Source organism: Mustela nigripes, chromosome 11 (genome assembly GCF_022355385.1).
Source record: "Mustela nigripes isolate SB6536 chromosome 11, MUSNIG.SB6536, whole genome shotgun sequence".
NCBI classification, from domain to species: Eukaryota; Metazoa; Chordata; class Mammalia; order Carnivora; family Mustelidae; genus Mustela; species Mustela nigripes.
The window spans coordinates 38,714,285-38,739,142 of record NC_081567.1 but is presented as its reverse complement, the minus strand read 5'-3'; the positions used below and the strand labels follow the sequence as shown (position 1 = coordinate 38,739,142).

General features: G+C 59.2%; 1 protein-coding gene across 3 annotated transcripts in view; it reads left to right on the top strand.

Moving 5' to 3' along the window:
• RAB40C (RAB40C, member RAS oncogene family) overlaps nucleotides 1–24,675 on the top strand; it is a 25,485-nt gene extending 810 nt beyond the window's left edge. The window contains exons 1-7 of one of the 3 annotated variants that reach the window (XM_059415825.1): nucleotides 304–391; nucleotides 7,553–7,696; nucleotides 17,591–17,651; nucleotides 18,122–18,182; nucleotides 23,265–23,342; nucleotides 23,563–23,785; nucleotides 24,299–24,675. In XM_059415825.1, coding sequence (XP_059271808.1) covers nucleotides 7,645–7,696; nucleotides 17,591–17,651; nucleotides 18,122–18,182; nucleotides 23,265–23,342; nucleotides 23,563–23,785; nucleotides 24,299–24,576 — 753 coding nt within the window. In that variant the 5' untranslated portion in view covers nucleotides 304–391; nucleotides 7,553–7,644 and the 3' untranslated portion in view covers nucleotides 24,577–24,675. Of the gene's footprint in view, nucleotides 1–167; nucleotides 392–7,552; nucleotides 7,697–17,590; nucleotides 17,652–18,121; nucleotides 18,183–23,264; nucleotides 23,343–23,562; nucleotides 23,786–24,298 lie in introns of those variants that run through there. The other 2 variants (XM_059415823.1, XM_059415822.1) reach the window with 2 other exon arrangements.
• Nucleotides 24,676–24,858: the final 183 nt, after the last annotated feature.

Here is a 24,858-nt window from a genome sequence, read left to right as displayed (position 1 = left end):
GCGCGCGGGCCGCGCCCGCAGCACGGCGGCCCAGTGAGGGGGTGCGGGTGGCGGCGGAGGCGGGGGCGGGTGGGCGGGCGGGGAGGGCGGCGCGGGCGGGGCCTGGCCCTCGCCGCCGGCCCGGGCCTCGCCGGCCGGCCCCACTCACGCGCGCCCCGGCCCCGCAGGTCGGTCCGAGGCCTCCTCTCCGCCCTGCTCCCGCGGCCGGCGCGGCGGGCATGCGGGCGCGGCCCGCGCGCGCGTGAGAGGATGGGGACGCAGGGCAGCCCGGTCAAGAGCTACGACTACCTGCTCAAGTTCCTGCTGGTGGGCGACAGCGACGTGGGCAAGGGCGAGATCCTGGAGAGCCTGCAGGACGGCGCGGCCGAGTCCCCGTACGCCTACAGCAACGGTAAGGCCGCGGCGCGGGGTCGCCGCCCTCCCTGCCGCCGGCGCGCATCTGCGGGGCGCGTGCCCCCCAGCCGGGGTCGTCCGGCGGGGGCCGGAGCCCGGGGCGGGGCGGGGGCGGTGGCGGCTGAGCCGCGAGCTCGCAGTCCGCGTGCCCGGGCCGGGTCAGCTGGGGGCCTTTACCGAGGCGAGCGGCTCCGCAGTGGACTCCGGGGTCCAGCAGCGCCGCGCCGCGTGGGCACCCGCCATCCCAGCCCCGGAGGGTGCGTGAGAGTGGGGGTGTTGCGGAGCCCGGGGAGGACGTCCCCGGCGTCCAGCGGCGGCGGCTCCAGCGCGGCTGGCCGGCGTTCGGGGCAGGCAGAGTGGAGAAGCTGGGACAGGTGTGCCAGGTGTGGCCGGGGCTTCCCCGTGACCCCGTGGTGTCTGCGCGCAGACGGGGTTCCTCCGAGCCAGGCTGTCCCCCTGGGACGTGACTCGGGGCTCGGTGGATGGAGACGCCCACCCCTCCCTTCGCGGCATCGTTACAGCCGCAGCTAATGCAGTTTCCGCACTCAGTTCGCCACTTTACATCTTTCCCTTAAAATAACAGCTGAGGCGCGCGGGAATCAGTGTGGTCAGTACTGCTCTGTGATGGGACCCTGTCCCCCCCCACATGGAGGGTGCTTCGAGGGGGACCAGGAAATCTGTGGAGAGCATGACAGGAGCTCAGTGTTCCAGAGACCTTCATCTAATTTTACTTCTTTGGGCCTTTGTTCTCCACACCCTTTGTTACTTTGTTTCTTGGATTCTGGTCGGTCCTGTCTGACTGCTCCTGGCATCTGCAGTTGGCTAAGTTGTTGCCTATAGGCGGCTGACTGTGTGGACCGGCTTTTCCGACCCTTTCATTTTAGGGCTGGTCCAGGTTGTTGGATCACCTGCACTGGCGAGACGTCCTTCCTGCTGGAGCAGCTTTGGCCATAGGCAGCTGTGCTGGATTTGCCTGGGGCCGCCTCCTAAGCCCCGAGCTCTCAGCCCCACCTTAGAGGAGACAGCAAGAAGGGGGGGGGGGTAGCACACAGGATTTTTTAGGGGAGGGAGAGCCTCTGCTGTGTCCTCAACAGGCCCCTTTATCTGTTACTGCCGCCTCAGTGGATGCTGGGCAGTGACGGTCAGAGGTGTCTGTCCTGCCTCAGACAGTGAGTGGTTGAGCTGCTTTTCCAGTGGTGGCATCGCTTCCTGGAGCCCTCGTTCTGGGTGGCTGGTGGCATGGCTTTGGAGGAGCCTGGGAAGGCTAGACTTTGTCTGGGACAGTGGGGGTTTCCTGGAACGTTGCTGTACACTTCTGAGGATCAGGTGGTCCAGTGGGGTGCAGCAATCTCTCAGGAACACAGAGCCCCTGGAGAGATGGGGCCCACCCCCTGTGCTCTCTGTTGGGTGGTGATGTTTGCCGAAGTTCCTGTGACACGTTGACTGAGCTGGGGCTGGTAGTGAGGAAAACGTGGTGATCTGCCTGAGGCAGCGGAGCTGTCAGTGTCACAGTGAGCTGGTCCAGCGCGATGGCCATCTGCCAGAGGTGGTGAGTAGAGGTGCACTCACGGGTCCCTGTCATCACCCCGGCATCGAGCAGAAAGGGCAGAGTGCCACCCTGGGTCTAGGCTCCTTGAGGTTAAGATGTGCTCGGAACGAGGGGGGCTGCGTGTGGTCGGGGTTGAGCTCGCTGACCCAGCGGCCAGGGCTCTGTACCCGGGGGAAGCTGGCAGCTGTGTGAGCACTTGCTTCTGTCCCTCTAGAGGCTTCCTGAGGGATAGTCTTGAGGGCTTTGGAAGCTCTGGGGCAGCTGGTTCTCAGGATTCCCCATTGCCTGAGTTGTACATTTCTGATTCTCTTACTAAGGATGTACTTGTAGTTCTCCCTTGTCTTCATTGTGACAAGCCCTCAGCATGTTTCCAGGCATGTTTTCTGCCTGGCCCTCCAGGGTCTCACAGGAGCAGATGACCCGTGGCAGGGAAATTCCTACTTCGTGAAGGACATGTAATCGAAGTCTTCCCCTCGGGCCGGTCTGCTTACTCACCTGCGGCCCAGGCTGGTCTAGATCATTCTTCAGTGAGCTCGCATTGTCTTCCCTGCTCTGCAAACACACGAATCATCGAGTGGCCTTTCCTCGGGCCAACACTGGAGCAGTGACAGCCGCTTTTGACAGTGTGCCCACACCTGGGGGAGCCTGCAGCAGGCCCTGGGGGTCTGGTAACGCTGTGCTGTGTTCACAGGTCTCTAGATCTAGAAGCCTTCCTTTCAGGAGGTTTGAGTTTTCTCTTTCCGGGATACACAGCAGTGGTTCAGAGGAGGCCCCTGCTCTCCTGGGGAGGCAACAGGACACTTTGCACGGAGGTTCCACCTGGGCCCTCCGCGGGGGTGTTGGGGAGTCCTGGTTGTGAAAGCTGGCAGCAAGGAGGTGCCCGTGCTTTGTGAGGAGCTGATACCCTGGAGGGCGTCCCTAGGTCAGCCGCTCTGGGGTGGTGGGCAGTGTGTCTCTGCTGGCCCCAAGGCAGCATGCTGGGTACTCCTGGATACTCCCAGGAGCCCAGGAAGCGTCCTGCTACGGTGCACAGGCCTGTTCCCACTTTTTTGGGGGTAGTGAACACTTAGGGCAATGATCTGCTGAGCACCTTGGTTCCCACAGACCTTCACGTTGAGGAGAATAAGCCGTGGTTGATAGGCCTGTGTCCCAGAAGAGTCAAGAGTGGACGTAAGTCCATTTCTCTCTATCTGCTCCTCTGGGGTCCATGTGGGTGGGAGCTGCTGAGTGTTTTCTGAGCCCTGCGTCCAGGGAGCAGGAAAGGGGGGAGGAGTGTGGTGTTTGTGACAGGTATGGACAAAGCCAGGCAAGCGTGATGTCTCTGTGAGTGTCGGGGCCTGCTGGCTGTTGGTGTTCGTAGGACCAAACAGTGCCTACCGTGCCTGCGTGGGACCAGTCCAGAGCGTGGCTTCAGCCCACTTCAGCAACCCAATGGCTGGGCCGTTGGTCACCATGTCCCCCCATGGTTTTTCATGGGACGGTTCCAGACAGTTGGAAGTTGTTTCTATCCTCAGTGCCAATCCAAGGAGAGACTGCCTCTCTAGATGCCCCACTGTGCTGTTTTCCTGAGTCAGGACGGTCTCCGGACAGTATGCCTATGGCGTCTCATCTGCTGTCTCGTCCCCAGTGTTGGCATGAGAGGTGTGCCCCGGAGGTGATAACTGGTGTGTGTCCCAGAGGAGTGAGCAGCCTGTGTGCGGCGTCACTGTGTTGACAGAAACCTGGTGTTGGTCGCTGGGTCACTGGACAGCCCTTCATCGTCCCTTTGCTTCCTCTGTGTGTGGTTGGTGCTTGTCTTTGGACTCTGGCCATTTTTCTGGATGATTTACTGGGATTTGCCTTTTTCTGTCAGATGCTAGGTTCCCAAAAGGGATACTTGCCTAGAGTATGATGTGAGCCCGGCAGGGTCACAGTGCTGGGCTCCCCCGGTGCTCTTGCCATCCTCTAGTCCTCTCTGTCGTCCTGTGACGGAGGCACCGTCAGTTCCGTGTTTGGCACGTGAGGAGCTGAGGCTCGGGCGAGCTGAGAGTGTGGCTGTTGTGGGCGGCATAGGGCCTGACGCCCCTTGTCTCCCCAGACACTGGCTGCCGGACCCCCTTCCCCTGGGCCTTGGCAGCTGGTCACTGAGTTCCTGGTCGCCGCTTCTCTAGAGACTCTGTCAGTCAGAGTCTGGCCACTGGGCACCTGGTGTTGATTGGCAGGGGTGACCCACTTCTCACCACAGACCCTCCCCATTTGTTCTCCCTCCACTGAGCTGCTCCAGCTCTCCCTGGCTCCCTCCTGGCCGCGACCAGCAGAGCAGAGCCCAGACAGCTCCCAGGGTCAGCTGCTGATCCGGGCAGCAAACCCCAAGTTTCCAGAGAATTTTCGCGAAGGCCTCAGAGTGCCACATATACACCTGTCCGTGGGGGGCTGGATTCCTAGTGCCCCATTGGCCAGGGTGTTCACCTGCTGCTTGTGTGGCACAAAGATCGGCCTCCCCCAATCTGACCAGGAGGCAGGCGGGGAGATGCAGACTTCTATGCCTGCTTCAGATGAAGCTCCTTAGGCTGGTTGGCTGTTGAGGAGGCATGGCCCTGCCCAAGTTGTCCTAGAGTAGGCAGTTACAGCGTCTGAAGCTTGAGCAGTCTCCATAAGCTCGGGTGGGCAGAGAACAGGGGCCTCAGTGGCTGGCACAGAGCCACGCCAAGTGGCCTCTCTGCCAGGGCTTTGCTGTGTCACGGTCCCATTCACAAGAGTGTGGCTCGCTGGATGAAGTAAACAGAAGTGTGTTTCAGGAAGGAGACCCCAACAAGGACCCAAGGAAGTAGGTGGGCAGGGTGCGTCAGGTACTTCACCTCCTGCTGTATCTGACCTGTTCCTGGTCTGGGGCCCATGGCCAGTGAGGAGGAGGAGGAGAAGGCAGAGGATGGAGTTGGAGCCAGGCCTAGGCAGTGGGCGGCACCTGGTGTGGGTGTCGTGGGGTCTGAGGCCACATGGCTCAGGGTATTGCCATCTCCCCTTTGGAGAAAGTCGGGTAAGGTGTCTGTGTCCAGCACCCAGGCTTGGAGCAAGGTGGCCCACGGGGCTGGGTTTGGTGCCCTGCGCACATAGGGGAAGGAGACTGGGAGTGGGAGACTGGGAAGACTGGGTGTATGGGGTCACCTTTGGATGCAGGGACATGGGCCCCTTAAGTCCTTTGGGAATGAGAATAAATACAAGCGAGCATGAGGTGTAACGAGGTTTGCTTCTCATGGTTGTGCTCCTGTAGGCCCAGTAATGACCGGCTGTCTCATATCATGCCAAGACTGCAGTGTCGAGTGCCTTGTTGACTCTGGGCATGCGCCCTCTGGAGGGTGGGGGAGGGACGGGGGCAGAGGTGGCCAGGTAAACCTGGCAGCAGCGGGTGTGGCAGGGACCCAAGGACACGAGACGAGCTTTGGCCCTTCAAGGTGCTGGGTGTTTGTGGAGCAGAGGGGTCTGGCCCTTTGGCTAGAATTTGTAGGGCACTGGGATCTGTGCGGGTTGGGTGGGCACTGCTCAGATAGGCAGGGCTGCAGGATGGCGAAGAGGGAGGGAAGGTCGAGAGGGATCTCACTAAGAAGGGGTGCGGAGGGTGTCGGAGGCTGGCATCTCGGAGCGAGAACAGAGAGCTCTGGGAGCAGGTAGGGACTGGACGGATTTTGAGAAGTGTCACAGTGCAGACATCCAGCTGCCAGATTTCTGGGCAGGTGAGTCCACATGGACCCTGGAAGAGATCCCGGCTGGTGGTATACACGTCTGTGAGCCCAGGACGCCGTGTGGGTGGGGCTGAACAGAGTGCTGTGGTTCCCGGATGGGCAGTGGTGCTGTGATCGAGACGGGCCTGCACTCCATCTAGTAGTTTTTGGGGTCGTGACCTGGGTCTTTGCCCGTCTGCCCCTTCCCGGGCAGCTGAGGTCAGGTGAGTGCCTAGTAAGCGGGTCTGTGAGGATGGCTAGTGGGCTAAGTGACGTTGTTCAGACTTGAAACACTGTGCACGGCCTTGAGTGGCTGCAGGGACATGGGGACCTCTCATGGGGTGGTCTGGTCATTTCTGGGTCTGATGTTGGCAGGAAGATGTCAGGAGCTGGGTCTGGTTTTCTTATGGATACGGCTTGGACAGGGAGGAGTATGTCCCTGAGCACAGGTGCCAGGTCCCGGGTCAGCTGCAGAAGCTGCGTGGTCTGAGCTGGGTATCCCGTGGGAGCCAGAGGTCCTGGGGACCGTCAGACTCGCAGCTGTCTTGGTCATTGGGGCTGGCCATGATTTGATTTAGGTCCAGCAGTGACCAGATTCCTGGGTAAGTGAGGACACCTTGGTGGTTGTAGCCTTTTTAGGAGGATTTTCCTCATTTGAAGACAGTTGAGCACACAGAGTCCTCCAAGAGGGGGTTCTCATGAAAAGCAGACGGAAAGATGTTGAACTTGGGGTGCGTGACAGAGTAAATCTGGTGGCGCACGGCATGGAGAGTGTGCACGGAGAGTGGGCAGTGCTGCAGCAGGTTTGCCGGCTGTGCTCTCCTGAGCCTTCGAGAGTCGGTAGTTGTCTTTCCTGCAGAAGGACAGGGGACACCGCTAAAAACAAGCAAGGTGCTTTTTCTTTTTTTTTCTTTTCTTTTCTTTTATAAGGATAGAAATGAAAAGTCTGAAACCCTCAAGGGTCCAGAGAGGAAATATGGTATATTCATATATAGAGCCTTTAAAGGTGGTGGTTTGGGAATGAGGGCATGAGGAGAGCTCTGATGCCTTGTTAAGCCACCAGAGTCTAACGACATCATGTACGGATGTGTGTAAAATGAAAGAACTGGGAGCCACACGAAAACAGTAATGGTGACTATCTCTGACTTTCGGGGTTATGGGTAACTTTTGAGTGTTTGTTTTTTAATGTTAAGTGTTCTGAATTTTGCCAAGTTTTGTTCACAGAGCATGCTTGCTCTTCATGAAGGCTTCTGCCCTGCCCTGCCCTGGTCTGGTCTGGTTTATTAGGAAACCCGTCCACAAACTGTCCTAGAGCTTCTCCTGAAACCCAGCGTGGAGTGTATGTAGAAAGGCATTTTGAAATTCATTAGGTAACTTCTGCTTCCTTTTCCGTCCTTCATCAAGCAGTCCCCCCTCCTCATTTCCCCAGCGACAGACGTATGTGGGCCGTGGGGGCAGCCCCAGGCCTGGAGGAAGATGGGAGCTCGTGGCATGTCCCAGTTCCCACCATGTCTGTGTTCTCAGCGTGCTAGGGGACAGGTGTTTGCAAACAGCTCCCGTCTGTGCAGAATCCCGTGGTCAGAAGACCTATTAACCTAAAATCCACGCAGGTCGATGTCCTGCGGGCTTCCTTTTTAAAAATAAGTTTTATTGAGATATAATTTACATGCAGTGAAGTGGCCCCATCTTGAGGGAGTTCAGGGAGCTCTAACAGGCACGTACCTGTATATCCATTGCCTTAATCAGGGTACGGACTGTTTCCAGTTCCCCCTGAAAGTTCTCTCGTGGCTCCTGGAAGTCCAGCCCCCAGCCCCAGCTCTCGGCCTGCTTCGGGTCCCTGTAAGGTTGCTTTTGCCTCTCCAGAACCTCCTGTAAATTGAGTCTTGAGTGCTGTTGGTTTGTGTCACTCTAGGATGGTGTGAGACTCACTCACGTGGGGCACACGCATAGCCGTCTGTCCTGTTCCTGAGAAGCGTTCCCTTGCACTCCTGTACCCCTGTCAGCATGGTTCTGGTCACTTGTCATTCCCTGATTTGGACTACTGTGAAGAATGCTGGTATGAACCTTCTTGTAGAAATCTGTACAGTTTGTTTTGTTTTGTTTTTGTTTTTACGATTTTATTTATTTGACAGAGAGAGACACAGCGAGCAAGGGAACACACGCAGGGGGAGTGGGAGAGGGAGAAGCAGGCTTCCCGCCGAGCAGGGAGCCTGATGCGGGGCTTGATCCCAGGACCCCAGGATCATGACCTGAGCCGAAGGCAGATGCTTAGTGACTGAGCCACCCAGGCACCTGAAATATGTACAGTTTTTAAAAATTTTTATTTTTGTGGAGGCCCCTGGCCGGGTCATTCTGAGGTACGTGTGACTCTTGATCTCTGGATCATGAGTTTGTGCCCCAAACTCATTGGGTGCGGACATGACTTCAATAAATAAAACTTTAAAAAGTTTAATTTGGTGGTAAATATGTTTACTGTGCTGACCGTTGATAAGCGTGTGATTTAGTGGCATGAAACCCATTGCTAATTCACAAGTGTGTGCGCACGGAGTTCGCGGGAAATCGGCCAGCTGTGCCCTGCAGTCCTCCGTCATTCTGGACGCCCACCAGCAACATGTGTGCGGTCCACTTGCTTTAGGTCTCTGCCAGAGTGTGATGTTGTCAGCCTTTTTTGTTTTTTAAAAAAGATTCATTATTTGAAAGAGAGAAGGCACTAGCAGGGGGAGGGGCAGAGGGAAAGGGAGAAGCAGGCTTCCTGCTCAGTGCAGAGACTGACACGGGGCTCTATCCCAGGACCCTGAGATCATGACCTCAGCTGAAGGCAGGTGCTTCATGGCCGACCCCTGCAGGCGCCCCTGCCTTGGGTTATTTTTAGTCAGCCCTCGCGGTGTAATTTGTGTCCAGAGCCCTGGTCCAGTTCACACTTGCAGTTCTGAGAGTTTGGATGGGCATGCACACCTGAGAAAGCATCACCACCCTCTGACCCCGTGCTCCCTGCAGACCAGCCTGTGTGCTCCCAGACCGGCAGCTGCCCATGATTCTGTTCCAGACTAGTTGGTGTTTCTCCAGTGTTCCTGGAAGTGGAGTCACACAGGCTCCGTTTTCTGTGAGACACAGCGGTGTGGTTGCGAGCTTGTCACTGCATCCTCGGTGCTGCGCGCCTTTCATCTGTGCGGACTGCAGTGTCCTTATCTGTTCTTCTGCACAGAGATTTTTGGGATGTTTTCATGTTTGGGTTTTTTCTGAATAACGTTCCTATGAAAATTCTCATACTTGTTTCTGTTGCCTTATGTGTGCGTTTCTCAGGGACACCCTGAGGAGTGGGGCTGCCGAGTTGTAGGGTCTGTCCAGCCTTAGTAGTCACCACCGGATGGTTTATGGACTGTCCCAAGGGCCAGGGCAGGAGAGTTCTGTTCCCTTTGCTCTTATGCTGTTTCTTTAGGACAGTGTTCGGTCCCAGGGCTCACTGCCTGTTGCTCTGCCACCCCCAGTGAGCAGGCTTTACTTTGTGCCCCGTCTGCTAACAGCAGATGCCCTCCCACGGCTCTCCTGCAGCCGCTCTGTGCCTGTTTCTGCTGTAAGACATCACCGTACAGCCCACGCTCTGGCGGTGGGCGCTCCTTTCTGTAGGCTCTCAGGGAGGTCTGTTTCCTTGCTCGTGGCTTTGGCGGTCCATCCCCATGCCTGTGTCTCTGCTGGCTGTGAACTAGGGCTGCCCCACATGCCCACCCACATGGTGGGTGAAGGTGGGTGAGTGAAGCCTCACTTCACCTTCCCTTTTCTCTGTCTTCAAAGTCAGGTCAGGCCCTTCTGGGCTTTGAGTCTCTCCTCTTCCGCCTCCTCTCTGACTCAGCTAGCAAAGAGTCCCCATCTTTAAGGACTGCTGATGACCTCGGGCCCGCCTGGATAACCCAGGACCCTTTCCATCTCAAGGCACATCCCCCAATCACACCTGCAAGGTCCCTTCCCCTTGCAGGATACATTGCCACAGGTTCCAGGGATTAGAGGAAGGACATCTGCAGGGGCGGCTTGGGGCCTTATACTGCCCAGCACACTGTCCTGGGAAGTTGTCTGTGTTGTTCTTCTGGTTTGGGTAGATTTGGGGTGGCTGGTCAGAGGAGTGCATGTTTGCGCTTCTGGTAGACCCCGCCGGTCTTTGTTCTTGCTTTGAATGGAGTGTTGCTGTCCGCCAGTGTTCCCGTCTTCTTACCTAACTTCCCCAGGTGATGGTCAGGGGTGGGCTTTTGGGAAGGGACCGAGTCACGAGGGTGGGGCCTCCGGAATGGGATCAGTGCCCTCGTCAGAGAGACCCAGAGAGCTCTGGCCCCTCCTGCTGTTGGTGACCCAGGACGGGGGCCCTCCCTGGACGCAGGCTCTCCTGGTGCCTTGTCTCCAGCTTCCAGGCCCTGGAGCATGAGAAGTCCATCTCTGTTTTGTGTCAACCGCCCAGATGATGGCACTCTGGCACAGTGGCCCCAAGCCGACTAAGAAATTACTGCAAGATGATGGGCCTAAAGCAGCACCACTTCCCAGCAGTTTCTGTGCGTCAGAAGCCCATCACAGCTCAGCCGGGCCCTCAGGGGTCTCGCTTGGGCTGTGGTCAGGGATCAGCTAGAACAGAAAGAATCTTTTTTTTTAAGATTTTATTATTTATTTATATTATTTATTATTATTTATATTTATTATCTATATTATTTATTTATATTATTTATTTGAGGGATGGCTGGGTGACTCAGTCATTGAGCATCTGCCTTTGGCTCAGCTCATGGTCCCAGCATCCTGGGATCGAGCCCCGTGTCTGGCTTCCTGCTTGGCAGGGAGCCTGCTACTTCCTCTCCTGCTCCCCCGCTTCTGTTCCCTCTCTTGCTGTCTCTCTCTGTCATAAATAAATGAGATCTTTAAGGAAAGAAACCCAAAAGATTTTATTTATTTGAAAAAGAGGGAGAGTGTGCATGTGCACAGGGGTAAGGGGAGGGGCAGAGGGAGAAGCAGACTCACTGCTCAGGAAGGACCTGAGCCACAGGCAGACACTTAACCCACTGAGCTACCAGGTGACCCAACCTTTTTTTTGGGGAAGATTTCTGTATTTGAGAGAGAGTGTGAGTGCCCATATTTTGGGGGGCAGAGTCAGAGGGAGAGAGTATCTCAGGCCAACTCCCCCTAAGCGTGGAGCTCGATCCCACGGCCCTGAGATCATGGCATGAGCTGTAATCGAGAATCCGACACTTGACCAGTTGATCCCGCAGGTGCCCCCAAGAATCCTTTTCAGGGGGCGCCTGGGTGGCTCCGTGGTTTAAGCCTCTGCCTTCAGCTCAGGTCATGGTCTCAGGGTCCTGGGATTGAGCCCCGCATCGGGAGCCTGCTTCCCCGCCCCCCTCTCCCTGGCTCTCTGCCTGCCTGTGATTTTTCTCTCTGTGTGTCAAATAAATAAAATCTTAAAAAAAAAAAAAAAAAAAAAAAAAAGAATCCTTTTCAGGCTTGTGGGGTTGTTGGCAGTACTACCGGCTTACTTCCCGGCACACAGACTCTGCGTGGGGCAGCTTGCCTTGGAGAGCCAGCAAGGGAGAGAATCTGCCTGGGGGACAGTCCAACATGACAGACCCCAGAGGGACATCTGTCCAAGGGAGCAGGTCTTCGTTCCCACCGACCTCCAGGGGAGGGCTGTACGGTGAACCCAGGGACACGAGTGCTGGGACGCGGGACCTCATGCCTACCTCGTCGCCCACGGCTGCCTCCGTCAGCAGGGACATGCGGAGTTCCCTTTCATGTCCCCAAGCATGCTGTGTGGCGTGAGGTGCGTTTCCGGGGCATAGGTGTGTGCTGCAGCCTCCCCCTTGGAGGAGGAAGCCTGAAGGCCGCATGTGTGTGTGCAGGAGGGCTGTCGGGTTGTGGGCTCATTGGGACGACTGCTGTGTCTGTCCCCCTATGTTACGGGGGGCTTTTTCTGCTTCCTGGAAGACCCTGGCATTCCTCCCCTACTTGTCTATCTTTGGGACTAGTGAGAGCTTGTTCTCCCCCCACCCCCGCCCGGCCCCGGTCCCCCAGGGAGGAACATTTGAGAAGCAGTGGCTGCCTTCCCTGGGCTTGGACGTCCTGTTGGATGCACACAGCAGCCTGGCTCAGACAGCCGGCTCCCACTGTCCTTCCTGGGAGGCCGATCTGGGGGTTGCCCACCCATGTGTTGCTGTTGGAGCCTGCTGTGAGCTCAGTGGGTGACCTGCCTCAAGGGAGGGGTGGGAGCTGGGGTTCCGCACTCCCCGGGGCACTCTCAGCCCCACTGGGGATCTACTCCCCTGTTGGGAGCCTCTGCAGAGGGAAGAGCCTGTGGGGAAATGGCTTTCTCTCCCTCAAACACCAGCCGGCATTCCAGTTCCAGAGGAGGACACCAGGTAGCACTTGCCGTTTCTCTCTTTCTTTTTATTTTCTCACCTCTTTCTTTCTTTTTAGAAGATTTTATTTATTTGACAGAGCATGAGGCAGGGGAGGGGCAGAGGGAGAGGGAGGCTCCATCCCTGAACCCCAAGATCGTGACTGGAGCAGGGCTGCGGGCCCTGCTGGCTCCGTGGGTAGAGGTGCAGCTCTCCTCCTTGTGAACTCACGCCCCAAGCTGGGTGTAAAACTTACTTTAGGAAAAAAAAAGGCACCTGGGTGGCTCAGTGGGTTAAAGCCTCTGCCTTCGGCTCAGGTCGCGATCTCAGGGTTATGGGATCGAGCCCCGAGTCTGGCTCTCAGCTCAGCGGGGAGCCTTCTTCCCCCTCTCACTCTGCCTGCTTCTCTGCCTATTTGTGATCTCTATCACGTAAATAAAATCTTTAAAAAAAAAAATGAAAAAAAATAGAAATAGAAAAAAAGCAGTCCTGCTGTGGCCTTTAATCGTGCTGTGAAGTAGCTACGTAATTACACTGCGAGTGTCTGTTTTTTCCGTAAGACGAGCCTGGCACAGAAAGGGGGTGGTGGCGGATGTCCTGTGTGGGCAGGTGACGTCCTTCCTTGCTCTCTCCCTTCAGGAGGGTCTGACAGGCGTGTGGAAAGTGCCCGCACCCAGAGGCCAGCCAGGTTGTGGTAGTGGTCTGCACTCTGAGCAGTGGAACCTTGAGCTCACAGCCTTGATTTACACACCCGGTGAGGCCGATGGGCAGACAGCTGGAGCTGCCATGCTCCTCTTTGTGCGTCCTCCCTGCGAGCAGCATGTCCTTCCAGTAACTGTGGGCTTTCTTGGAGGCCGGTGGTCCTGAGTCCATGCTGACAGGGGGGTGAGCCCTGGTGAAGCCGTGAAGGAGGGAGCGGTGTGGGGAGTGTGACTCGTAGCCTGTCCATCTGCGGACTCCCGACGGGACAGCACGGCTCAGCTCCGGGTTGTCCTTGACCGGCCGGCCATGTGGCCGTGGACGCCTCCCTCCCACAGAGGGGCCGGGAGAGACGGAGGGGAGTGCCCACCCTTCCTCCTGCATGTGCCCACAGCTCTGCTCACGGGTCCTGGGGAGGTGGGTCTCTGCGAGCAGCAGGGGCATCTTGTTGGACCCCCCAAACCACCAGGAACAGGGTGACTGTCAAAAACAGGCATTTCGACAAGTTGAAACTTAAGTGACCTTTTCTGGACCAGTCCTACATCCTCCGCCTCCCGTCTGGCCCGTCTCTTCGGAGAGCATCAGTCAGCAGCTGTGACCACAGGCGCCTGTTCCTGCGGCCTCCGTGGTGCCCCTGGGGCGCTGCTGGGTGTGGGGACGTGGCGTCAGGGCGCCGGCAGCGGGTGCTGTCCTCAGCCACGCCAGGCCCTCTGGAGCCAGTGCTTTCCTGAGAGGCCGTGAGATGGAGGGCACGCTGTCCCTCCCCTCTGCACGTAAAGCTGACATGCATGTGTGCGTGTGTCTGTGATGTGACACATTACATGCGTACATTACAGGACACAGTACGTGTGTGACGTGTGTCCTGAGTCCTCTGTGCTTGGAGCCAGGGACGCTGATGAGGCGACAGACGTGTACCGAGTGCAGGTGTTCCTTGGGGAAGATGTTTTTTTTCCCCCAAAATGAAGAACTCGTGGTAAAATTCGGAAGCAGCGAGACACCCATGACACTCAAGGTGGTGGCGCCCGCACCGCGTGTGGTGGCAGGTGGGTGACAGGCTCGCACCTGGCACAGGTAGGGTCCGGGCGCAGTGGGGGCCGCCCGTGCCTCGCGTGTACCCGTACCCACTGGGTGCCGGAGCTGCCTGTGGGGCTCCAGACTGTTCCGTCGGGCACAGCGGCCATGTGCACGGCCGTTCAGCTGCGGTCCCAGGCCTGTGCCTCCCTGGGCACAGGGATCCCTGTCGCTCTTGGTCCGGGTGTTGCCGCTGGCCTGCCCAAAACAGCGCCTGGTGTCTGGGAGGGAGGGAGGCAGGGGTTCCTGTCCAGGGAATTGCCGCTTCCCTGGGAAACCCGGTCACACCATGGAAAAGACCTTCTTAGGAACTCGTGACTCCCCCCGGAGAGAGAATATGGCTGTGCGGGATGTGGCGCTGCTGCCAAGCCGAGGCGGAGGCCTGAAGCCTGGCTGGGAGGCGCCGGCAGGAACCCTGTGCCCCCGGCCCTGCTGGGACCGCAGCCACCCACGCGGGGACGCGGGAGGTCTGCTCCCTGGGAGGAGCGGGTGTGGTGGAGGCCCCCCGCCGGCCCTGCCGCAGGTGCTCCGGTCGTGTCCGGAGCTGCCCAGAGGCAGCAGCTGGTTCTTGCAGGGACAGCCCCCAGTCCAAGGCAACGAGCCTCCGCAGACCCTGAGGTGCCCAGCCGCTCCGTCGTGAGCCCCTCTTGAGCAGAGTCACCAGAACCGCGGCCGCTCCTGGGGGCCTCTGAGGGGTGGTGGGCATCCTAGCTCCACCACGGTCTGAGAACCTTAACGGTGGGTCATTAGTGTTGCCCGGGAGGCAGAGGCACACATGGTCCAAGAACTAGGGACGGGGCGTCGTTGGGAAGAAGCGTTCAAAGGGCCGAAGAGCCTCTGGGAGCCAGCTTGGAAGGAGCCCTGGAGGGGAGCCGGGCAGGCGAGACTGGCTCCCGGGGCCCGGAGGGAGGCGCCGAGCAGGAAGAACCAGCTGCCGGCTAGGTGTGTGCCGCATCAGCTGAGCTGGTGGAGGGGAGAGCTGGAGTCGCTGAAAGCGACGGGGAGAAGACCCCCAGACCCTGGGCCGGTGCCGGGCTCCAGTAGCTGTCGGAGAAACAGCGGGCGCGGAGGAAGGCTCAGGAATCAGCAGAGCCACTGCTGGCCCAGGGCTGGGGTCGGCTGCCGCGGCGGCCCACCGGCCTCCAGGTGCCCTGTTCCTGTCCAGAGAGTGTGGGGACCTGAGACTGGGTCACCTGGGTGGCCCGCACCCTGCGTGTGCGCTGCCGCCATCAGCTTGGGCGTCGGGCCCGCGGGAGGCCTGGTCAGCCCCATGAGCCTACCCCCCCCCACCCCGGGCGGTCCGTGTTCCGCACAGGTTTTCAGAGAGGCGCTCAGTGCTACGGACGGGTGGGGTGATGCGGGGGGATGTGACTACAGTTCTGCAGCAGCAGACTCGAGACTGGGACTCGTTGGCACCGGCGAAGCAGGGACGTTGGGTTGGCCCCCGTCCTTCCTGAGGGCATGGCCTCTCTTTGGACCTGTTGGTCTGTGTGTTCAAAGACTTTATAAAGTGCCCTGTACGGATCTGGGGAGGGGCAGGGTGGGCATGAAGGTATCTGACATTTTGGTGCCCTCGTGAACCTGTCCGCCTGGGGCTCTCCGCCCTGTCAGGGCTCTCGGCCTGTGGCTGGGCCCTGTTGTCCGCTCTCCTCAGTCCCCTCGCACGGGCTGCTCAGCCTTCTGTGGGGGCCGCTCCTGGCAGGGCTGGGGGGCACAGCGCCCTGCCACCTCCGAGGGTAGGGGGGTCCAATCTGCAGACCCCGAGGCGAGCTCCTCGCCATCTGAAATTAGGGAAAGTGTGAGGTGGAAGCTCAGGGTTTTGCCTCTGGTTTTTGTGTCTAGGATGGCCACAGAATGTAGGGGAGGCCTTGTGGGGCCATGGAAGATTTTCCCTCTTTGGGGGTTTTGCACAGCTCCAAATAGTGCTCAGTGAGTTCCTGCTGCTGTGGGACCATGACCACCGACCATCCACAGGGCTTTTCCATCTTCCCAAACCGAAGCTCGTGCCTAGGATTCGCTGACGTCCCACCCACTCCCGCCCCGGGGACCTCCGCTGACCATGGCAGAGGGGATCTGACTGTGGGAGGGGCCTGGAGAAGGGGAAGCCCAGGGAGTTTGTCTCCCTGCGACAGGCTTGTCTGACCGCTGTCCTTGAGGGCGCCCCCACCCCCTGTGGAGCCCGCGCTGGCGGGTCCGCCCGTTCAGGCTGATAGTCCAGTGCACGGACAGACCCCACTGACCCTTGGTCTGCTGATGCACACGCAAGCTGTTCCCACCTTTCAGTGGTTGTGAGCAGTGCCGCGGGCAGTGCGGGTGTGGAACTGCAGCTCTGTGCCTGAGCAACCTGGGGCCACCAGGCCATTTTCCATTTGGCCGCCCCCTTCCCCACCCCCTTGCCAGCACCTGTGATTTTCTGTTTGTTTTTCTTACAATAACTAAACGGTGCTTGGTGGCATCTCACTGTGGCAGTCCCAGTAGGAGTGGGGTTGAGCACCTTTCCACGTGCGAATTGGCCGCGTGTGTATCCTCTTTGGAGAAATGTCTGTTCAGGTCTTTTGCCCATTTTTTAATTGGGTGGTTTTTGTTGTTGAGTTGTGGCATTTCTTTCTGTGTTACGGATAGCAGTCCTTTATCGGATACGTTTTCTCCCGCTCTGTTGGTTCCGTTCTCACGCTATCCGTGTCCTCCCGTGCACGGGAGTCTGGTTTTCACGCGCAGCTGGCTGTTGGCAGAAGGACAGCGAGGGGGTGCTGGGGGCACACGGTGCGTGTGTGAACGACACCTGCATGAAAATGCCCATTTCGGGGGCGCCTGGGTGGTTCAGTCAGGGGAGTGCGTGACTGTGGATCTCAGGGCTGACTGTGGGACGGAGCCCTGCAGTAGGCTCTCTGCTCGGCAGGCGTCTGCGTCTCCCTCTCCCTGCGCTGCTGCCCCTGAGTGTGCTCCGGCTCTCAAATACATGCAGACATACGTAACGGTTTTTAAGAAACACACAAAAAACCATGGGTACCTGGATGGCCCCATCAGGTGAGTGTCTGACTCTTGGTTCCGGCTCAGGTTCTGATCTCAGGGTCATGAGATAGAGCCCCGCGTTGGGCTCCGCGTCAAGGCAGAGCCTGCTGGGGATTCTGTCTCCCTCTGCCTGTTCCGCCCTCTGCTGACACTCTCACTCTCTCAAATACATAAAATCTTAAAATAAAAAAGAAACCTAAAACAAAAGCCCATTCTCAAGCCCTCCTGGGCAAGTGTTACAAAAAGCCGGGAAGCTGATGATCTTAGCAGTAGGGGAGGGAAGACACAGCTTGTGGGAAGTCTCTGGGTGGCCCACAGACCGCTTGAAGATGTTGCACGTCAGCAAAGCGTCCCTACTCCTACCATCTTGTGGACTGACTTCGTCCCGCAAAGGAGTAAAAAAATAAAACCTGGAGCTAGGGCAGGAGTGGCTTCTGCAGAGAGCGCTCCTGAGATGGCATTTAGAGATTATTTGGCCCTTCCTCGTGCTCCCGGCATGCTCCAGTCGTCTGGGCCCGGGGGCTGTGGTGAACCCAAGAACCCAAACACGCTGAACCTCTGGGAGGTTGGTGTCAGGACCCGCACGAAGTAGGTCAGTATGGAGATGAGCCTCCCTCCCTCTGCACCACGTCTGTCAGCACCCAGCATAGGCTCTTGGGGCCACACCGGGGTGGCCCGCTTGGGTTGCTGGGCTGAAGCCACAGGAAGGGTCAGGGTGGAAGGTGGACATGGCCCTCGGCCCTGGACAGGCTCATGAGCCTGTCCCCACGCGTTGCCTGCAGCTGCCTCCTGCTTCCTTCCAGGAATAGACTATAAGACGACCACCATCCTGCTGGACGGACGGCGGGTGAAGCTGGAGCTCTGGTGAGTCAGGCCCTGTGGGGTGAGGTGTCAGGGCAGGGACCACAGTGTCCCAGGGTCCCTGCATGATGCCCAGGGCGAGTCAGGAGTCCTGTTGACGGGAGCAGCCGTTTGCACAGACCCTGGTTCCCCGTGGAACGGACTCTGAAGAAAACCAGGAGAAACCAGGAGTCTGGGCTGCATGGTCTGACTCTGGCCCATAAACGTCATCTCCTCCATGACCACGGCCCTCGACCCTTGCCCTTCACTGGGCTCCAGAGCAAGCGCTTTCCGGAACCTCAGCGGAAGGTGGGAATTCTCACAGGGTAGGGTTGCCCAGCCCCACAGGGCAAGGTTCCAAGGCCCACAGACCCACGGAGGTCCACCAGGGTGCGCTGTGGACGGGCTGGGGGGGCGGGTGCCTCGCAGGGGGGACACCAGGCATGCATCAGGGGACACCAGGGGCCGCATCCCCCAACCCCTCTGTGTTTCAGGGACACTTCCGGCCAAGGCAGGTTCTGCACCATCTTCAGGTCCTACTCGAGGGGCGCACAGGTAAGCCTAGTGATCGTGTGGTGCCGTGACCTGGGGTGACCCCTGCAGCTGTGCTGTCAGACCCCACTGGAAGTCTAAGCTTGGGTACCCTGTGTGGCCATCAGCTCCTGTGGCTCCTGCTGCAGGAGGCACCAGAGAATGGGTGCCAAGACTCTCGGACATACCGGACATTCCTGGTTCCCTGGGAAGAAGAGGTGACTTCTCTGCATCTCGGGACTGGGATATGCCGATGGAGGGACTGCCAGGTGGCTCCAGGGCAGGCCGGCCTGGATGGCGGATGAGGACGGCAGGGCTTGAGTCTTGGAGCCGCCATGGAAGGGGCTGCCGCAGGTCCTCAGCGGGGCAGGGCTGGGCAGTGTGCACAGGCGTGGACACCCCCCTTTCTGTGTCCTCTGGGCTCCCCACAACATGCTTGCATGCCGGCTGGATGTGTGTGGTTCGAGGCTGGGAGGAGAAAGGAAGGTGGCGGTGTACTCACATCTCTAGGCGCTCACTGCCGCGTCCTTTTTGAGTGGTGTGGACGCAGGAGCAGTCTAGTTTGTGCCGCAGGGCAGGCTGTGACCCACCCCCGCCCAGGGTTTGGAATTGCCAAGGAGAGCCCTGACGTCAGACCTGCTGTGCACAGCAGACTGGGGCCCCTGGCTGTGTGGGGTGCAGGCTGCAGGGGGCTGCCTGGTACCCCGCACACACTCTGGCTGGGGCTGGAGGGGAGCCCCATGGGGATCTGTTTTGCTTTGTGAGCAGTGATTAATGTCCAGCACGCCCCCCTCCCCCCCGCCCATGCCACTCTTTCTGCTCTGTGGGACCTGGGAAGCCAGAGGGACACTTGGTCTGTGATAGAGTCAGCCTGAGACTGAGTAGGTGTTGACAGGAGCAGACGACCCATCCCTTTCTCCAGGGGGAGTCTCTCCAGCGTGCAGAGTGGGTGGAAGAGCCCCAGGCTGGGCTTGCGGGCTCCTGTCCTGGGAGCTGGCACAGAAGTGTGAGCTGTACCGCTGGCTTGGTGATGTCCAAAGTCTCCTCCGCCAGTGTCGGGGGCGCCCTGCAGGGCAGGTGTGTCACTGGCGGTTCCTCTGGGGGCAGCCGCTTCTCTGTGACGGAACACAGTAGGACCTCGGGGTGAGGGGTGCAGCTTGGGGCGCCTGTCAGTGCCCAGTGGCACTGGGGCTAAGGTAAAGTAGCAGGTACAGCTCTTCAGGCGAGTGTGGGGAGAGCTGAGGCACACAGAAGCACAGTGCCTGGGCCCCTCTTCCTTAAGGAGGGGACAGCACTTGTGATTTTATACATGTGAGACAAGACGTGAACGGTGGTGGTCCTTGTCATGCACCTGCCGCTTCTGGGAGCTCAGCTGTGTGCTCCTCTCGCTTTTGAATATTTGTTGGTTTTACTGCAATAAACACATTACTTTTGTCATCGGAAGGAAAGTGAAGAGCTGGGGCTGGCCCCTCAGGTGTGGTACTGCGCCCCTGGCCTCAGCCGAGGGTCAGCCTGGGGCTGACCACAGACATGCACTTCTGAGTGCTGCGGGAGGAAGCAGGAGCCAGCCGGCACGGTTGCCAGATCATGTGTTACCACATCTGTTCTCCCTAGAGCGTCAGCCTGGGTCCTGCTTTGGCTCTGCTGGTTCTAGGGGTTCTCATGGTTCTGGGGCCGGAGGAGCCCATGGCAGATCTCTGGCCCCGGGGTGGGTGGTGGCCGTGAGCACCTGTTGTACTCCCGTCCCACCAAGTTCTGGCAGTGAACAGGTGCAGGGGTCTGCAGGGGGCCCCTACCTGAGTGTGCAATGGATGGTACCAAGAGAGCTGGGGCCTCTCCTTGAGCTTCCTGTCACTCTCCTACCCTACTGAAGACCAGAGAGAGGCCTTGCAGGTCCCCGAGGGCCCTGGTCCCAGAAGCCCCTGGCCAGCTCCTGGCTGCTGTCACCTGCCCTGCAACAGGGCTATCTTGGGGCCCTTGCCATGGGTGCTTTCTTCCGTGGCCCATGTTTGCTGTTGCTGGGGTCTGAGGTGGCCACTCACGGCCCTGGGAGGCTGGCACTGCCCACTGGGGTCCCCTGGGCTCAGTGCTAGGAGGGAGCTGGGGCTGGGGGAGGTTCTGTTTCAGGGAAGCTTTGGGCTGAGCACGGCTAGGCACTGGTCTGGTTGGAGAAGGTTTAGTTCATTTCCATGAAAAGGGCTTTTCTGTGGAAAATGGTCCAGGGCTCACAGGTACTGTGAATGGAGTGCTGCTGAGGGCATAGGCTTGCCACCTGTCCCTGCCCAGGTAGGTTGGCACGTGCTGTTTGATAGCTGCTCCCATGGTCAGTGCTTCTTGTGGGGCGTAGGTAGAGGATGTCCCTCACGGCCGCTCCCTGGGAGCTGGACCAGACAAAGTGTTACACGTGCATGCAGTTACATTCCCGGAGATGCCTTCTGCACCTGGGCTGGGGTGCCGCTGGCACAGGCATGTTCATTTGTCCAGACTCACCAGACTGTTCATACTCAAATCCATTCCTCCTCTGAGGGACGGCTGTGGCTCAGAAGGAATGACCTGGGGGTGCCTGGGGGGCTCAGTCAGTTTTGTGTCGGACTCTTGGTTTCAGCTCAGGTCAAGAGCTCAGGGTCATGAGATCGAGCCCCACATTGGGCTCCACACTCAGTGGGGAGTCTGCTGGAGGTTCTCTCCCTCTGCCCCCTGACACACACGTGTGTGCTCTCCTAAGTCAGTAGAAATAACCTGCATAGAATAAGGGCACCAACCCTTGGGCCCACAGTCCCACTTGTAGGGATTTTACCGACCAGGGCCTGGGGGCTCTTTTCATGGGAGAAATGACCTGAGCGCCAGCAGTGGTCCTGCTGCATGAGCCTGGCATGGGGTGCTGGCTGCTGTGGGGCAGGGGCGCCAGGTGGGGGTGGGGCAGGGTGCACTGGGACCCTGTCTGTGTCAGGAATGAGACGGGAACTGGTCATTCCTGGACAGGTGGGGAGGAATTCTGTTGATGTCCTGGGGTACCCGCTCACTTAGAAAGTCTGGGCACGTGTGAGTTTCACTGATGACAAGGACAGAACCTAGTGGCAGTTTACTTTCCCCTCCTCCCTCCGGCCACACGGCCAGCACTGGAACCCCGCGGGGTATCCTGGTCACCGGGAACCTTGCCTGTGCCTGGCCCCACCTGTCCTTCCCTGCCGCATCCATGATCCTTTTTGGTCCCTGCTGCCTACAGTGTGACCCGCTGTGTGTCCTTCCTCCCAGTGACGGGTGTGCGTGGGTATCTCTTCTGTCAGACCCCAAGCTGTCAGACTCGGGCCACCCCAGAAGGGGGTGGTTGTTGAAGGTTGGTGCCAGCTGGGAGGGGCAGCCAGGGGTTCTCCCGCGGCCGAGGGGTATGGCAGATGCCTGGGCCCGAGGGAGGAGCTTCTGTCCGCTTGTGGGAACCTTTCAGCCTCACACAGGGGAGCAGGAGCCAGAAGAGACACTGCCTGGCCTTCCAGCGTGTGGTTGTGCACGGAAGCTTTCCTCCGTGCGTCGTTGTGTGTTGGTGTCTCTTGGTCTGAGGGGGGTCATCGCTGTGCCGTGTCCGTAGCTTGACTTCCTTTGCAGTCCTGGACGTGGAGGCACAGTCCTTTTTTTTTTTTTTTTTTTTTTTTTTAATTTAAATATTTATTTATTTGACAGAGAGACGGCGAGAGAGGGAACACAAGCAGGGGGAGTGGAAGAGGGAGAGACAGGCTCCTGTTGACCAGGGAGCCCGACTCGGGCTCGATCCCGGGATTCTGGGATCATGACCCGAGCCAAAGGCAGAGGCTTTAACCCACTGAGTCACCCAGGCGGCCCAGGGAGGCACAGTTCTGATGGGAACCTCCTTGGTTATTTCTAGAAGGGCTGTTCGAGGTTGGAGGGCCAGTGGCGTGCCCTCACTGCACTCAAGCTGGAGACTTTGTTCCCTGCACCCCAGACGGCAGGGTTCACACCCAGCTGCTCTTGGGACCTGTCCAGTCTGACTCCAATGCCCCCCAAATTTGTGTCTTAGCCCTTGACTTCATGTGGGTTGTGGCCGTCTGCCCTGAAGGCTCTCCCTCCCCAGCGAATGTCCCTCCCCATTCGTCCCTCCCTGGTGGGCAGGTGGCTGTGTGCTGCCCTGCTTGAGGCTTTCCAGCCAGAGAGTGGGATTTTGACCTCTGTGCTTACAAGACCTCAGAGCTATACTTGTCTTCCAGAACTGGGAGGACAGATTTGAGAGGAAAGGTTCATTTGAGGTGGAGGGTGCTCTGTTTCTTTGATCTCAGCGGCACTGTCGTGTGTGTGATGGGGGCCCAGGCTGAACAGAGCCTTGCTGGGGCGTGACGGGGTGGGTCCGGGGCCTGCTTGATCATGGCGCCCCAGGGGCAGAGATAGGCAGGGGCCGGCAGCTGCCCTCGCTCAGTGCTGTTGCCGTTCCAAGGCTTGTGATAGGTCTCTGAGACATCTAGGGCAGGGATGCCGGGCGAGCCGTGCAGGTGCACATAGCCCAGACCTGAGCTCCAGCTGATGGGCCTCTGAGGGATGTGATAGGACAACCCCCGTAGCAGATCACCAGCTCAGCGCCCAGGTCCCCAGCCAGAGCCGGCACACAGTGGGAAGGCGTGTTGGGGACCCAGCTGCCGTCTGTCTGCCGCACCTGTAGACCTGCGTGGACTGCCTGTCCCACTCGAGGTTGATGATGATCACAGGTTGATGCTTACAGTGTGTTTGGAACAGAAAAGTTGAAAAAATGCCTTTTGTCCTAGCCAAGTGCCCAAGATGGTGGGGGGGGGCAGCACTGAGCCCCAGGGCTCTGCTTTGCCATGGCCCTACGTGCAGGCTGTCTGTGCCCACAGCCTGGCCTCAGTGAGGAGAAGGGTGCAGAGCTGGTACCAGCTGTGCCTCGGAAACGTGGGGGGATCTCATGGCAAGATTTACCACAAGTGACCCACATGGTCGGCTTGAAAGCTGGTGGCTGGAACCAAGTATCTCCTGTGCTGGGAGGGAGCAGCGCTTGGCTGCACTGGGCCACGCTGTGCCCGGAGCAGGACCTCTTCCATCCAGGCACCGCCTGGCCTCTTGACGCCTGCATCTCCCTTGCAGGGTATCCTCCTGGTGTATGACATCACCAACCGCTGGTCCTTTGATGGCATAGACCGATGGATCAAGGAGATCGATGAGGTAGGTGTGAGCCTGCACAGAGCCCTTCAGGGTCGCCCTTCCCAGGTATACATGCTACCCTCCCCAGCAGGAAGCCTGGAGGGCCCAGCTCTGTGTCCCCATAGCACTGGATGGCCAAAGAACGGACAGTGAGGGCCCTGCCCACTTTGGGGCCTGGGAGACAGTGCCAAGAGGGGGTGTCCTGTGTCGTGCCTCTGCTGAGTCTTGTGTCCCCCCCAAGCATGCGCCTGGGGTTCCCCGGATCCTGGTTGGGAACCGGCTGCACCTGGCCTTCAAGCGGCAAGTCCCAACAGAGCAGGCACGTGCCTACGCGGAGAAGAATGGCATGACTTTCTTTGAGGTCAGCCCACTGTGCAATTTCAATGTCATCGAGTCCTTCACCGAGCTGTCCCGCATCGTGCTGATGAGGCACGGAATGGAGAAGATCTGGAGGCCCAACCGAGGTAAGGGGCTGTCCGGGCTGTGGGCCAGAACGTGGAAACAGACGGGGCCTCCAGCTGCCCGCTCAGGGGCCCGCCTCCTGGGTCGCAGGGGAGGCCGGGTCTCCTCCGCGGCTCTCCCAGTGCCTGGGCGGCTGAGCCAGCTCTGTGTGGGGTCCTGGTGTTCCAGGAGGGGACCGTGCAGGATGCCCTGTCTGCACCTGGGGCTTGGGAGGCCGGGCTGTGGGCCTTGTCCCAGAGTGAAAAGAGTGTCTCTGGAGCCTACCCCTTAGAGCCGACCCCAAAATCCGTGGCGGTGTGCTTCCCTGTCCCTCAGCCTGAGCCCCGTCCCACCTGAGCTGCCAGAAGGGCCAGGGTGGTCAGCAGCCTCCGTCTCCTGCCAGGGCACTGGCGACTGGGGTGGCGTGCTGGGCGTCCAGGGTGCAGGGCAAGGGAACCCCGAGGGCTTGGCATACCTCCGCGGTCCCTGCCGTCTGACCTCCCTTCTCCCCACTGCGGTCTGACCCCCGCGTGCAGTGTTCAGCCTGCAGGACCTCTGCTGTCGGGCCATCGTGTCCTGCACCCCCGTGCACCTCATCGACAAGCTCCCGCTGCCGGTCACCATCAAGAGCCACCTCAAGTCCTTCTCCATGGCCAATGGCATGAATGCCGTCATGATGCACGGCCGCTCCTACTCACTGGCCAGCGGGGCGGGGGGCAGCAGCAAGGGCAACAGCCTCAAGAGGTCCAAGTCCATCCGCCCGCCCCAGAGCCCGCCCCAGAACTGCTCCAGGAGCAACTGCAAGATCTCGTAGCGGGCAGGCTGGGCGCCCGCCGTCCGGTGCGCTCTGCGAGGGCTTGCGCTTGGGGAATGCGTCTGGCCGGGCGCCAGGCCGGGCGCCATGTCAGGGAGGGCTGTGGCCACGCCGCCTCCCAGGGAGCGTGGGGGTGCACAGCGCAGCCGGTGGTCACAGCCAGACAGGTTCCATGGGGCCCCATGGTGCGGTATGGCTGGGAGGCATCCCGGGGGCGGCCCGGCCCGGCCCCAGCCTCCAGGGGGCTGCCTGAGGACCCAGGAGCCAGGCGCCCTTCCTTAT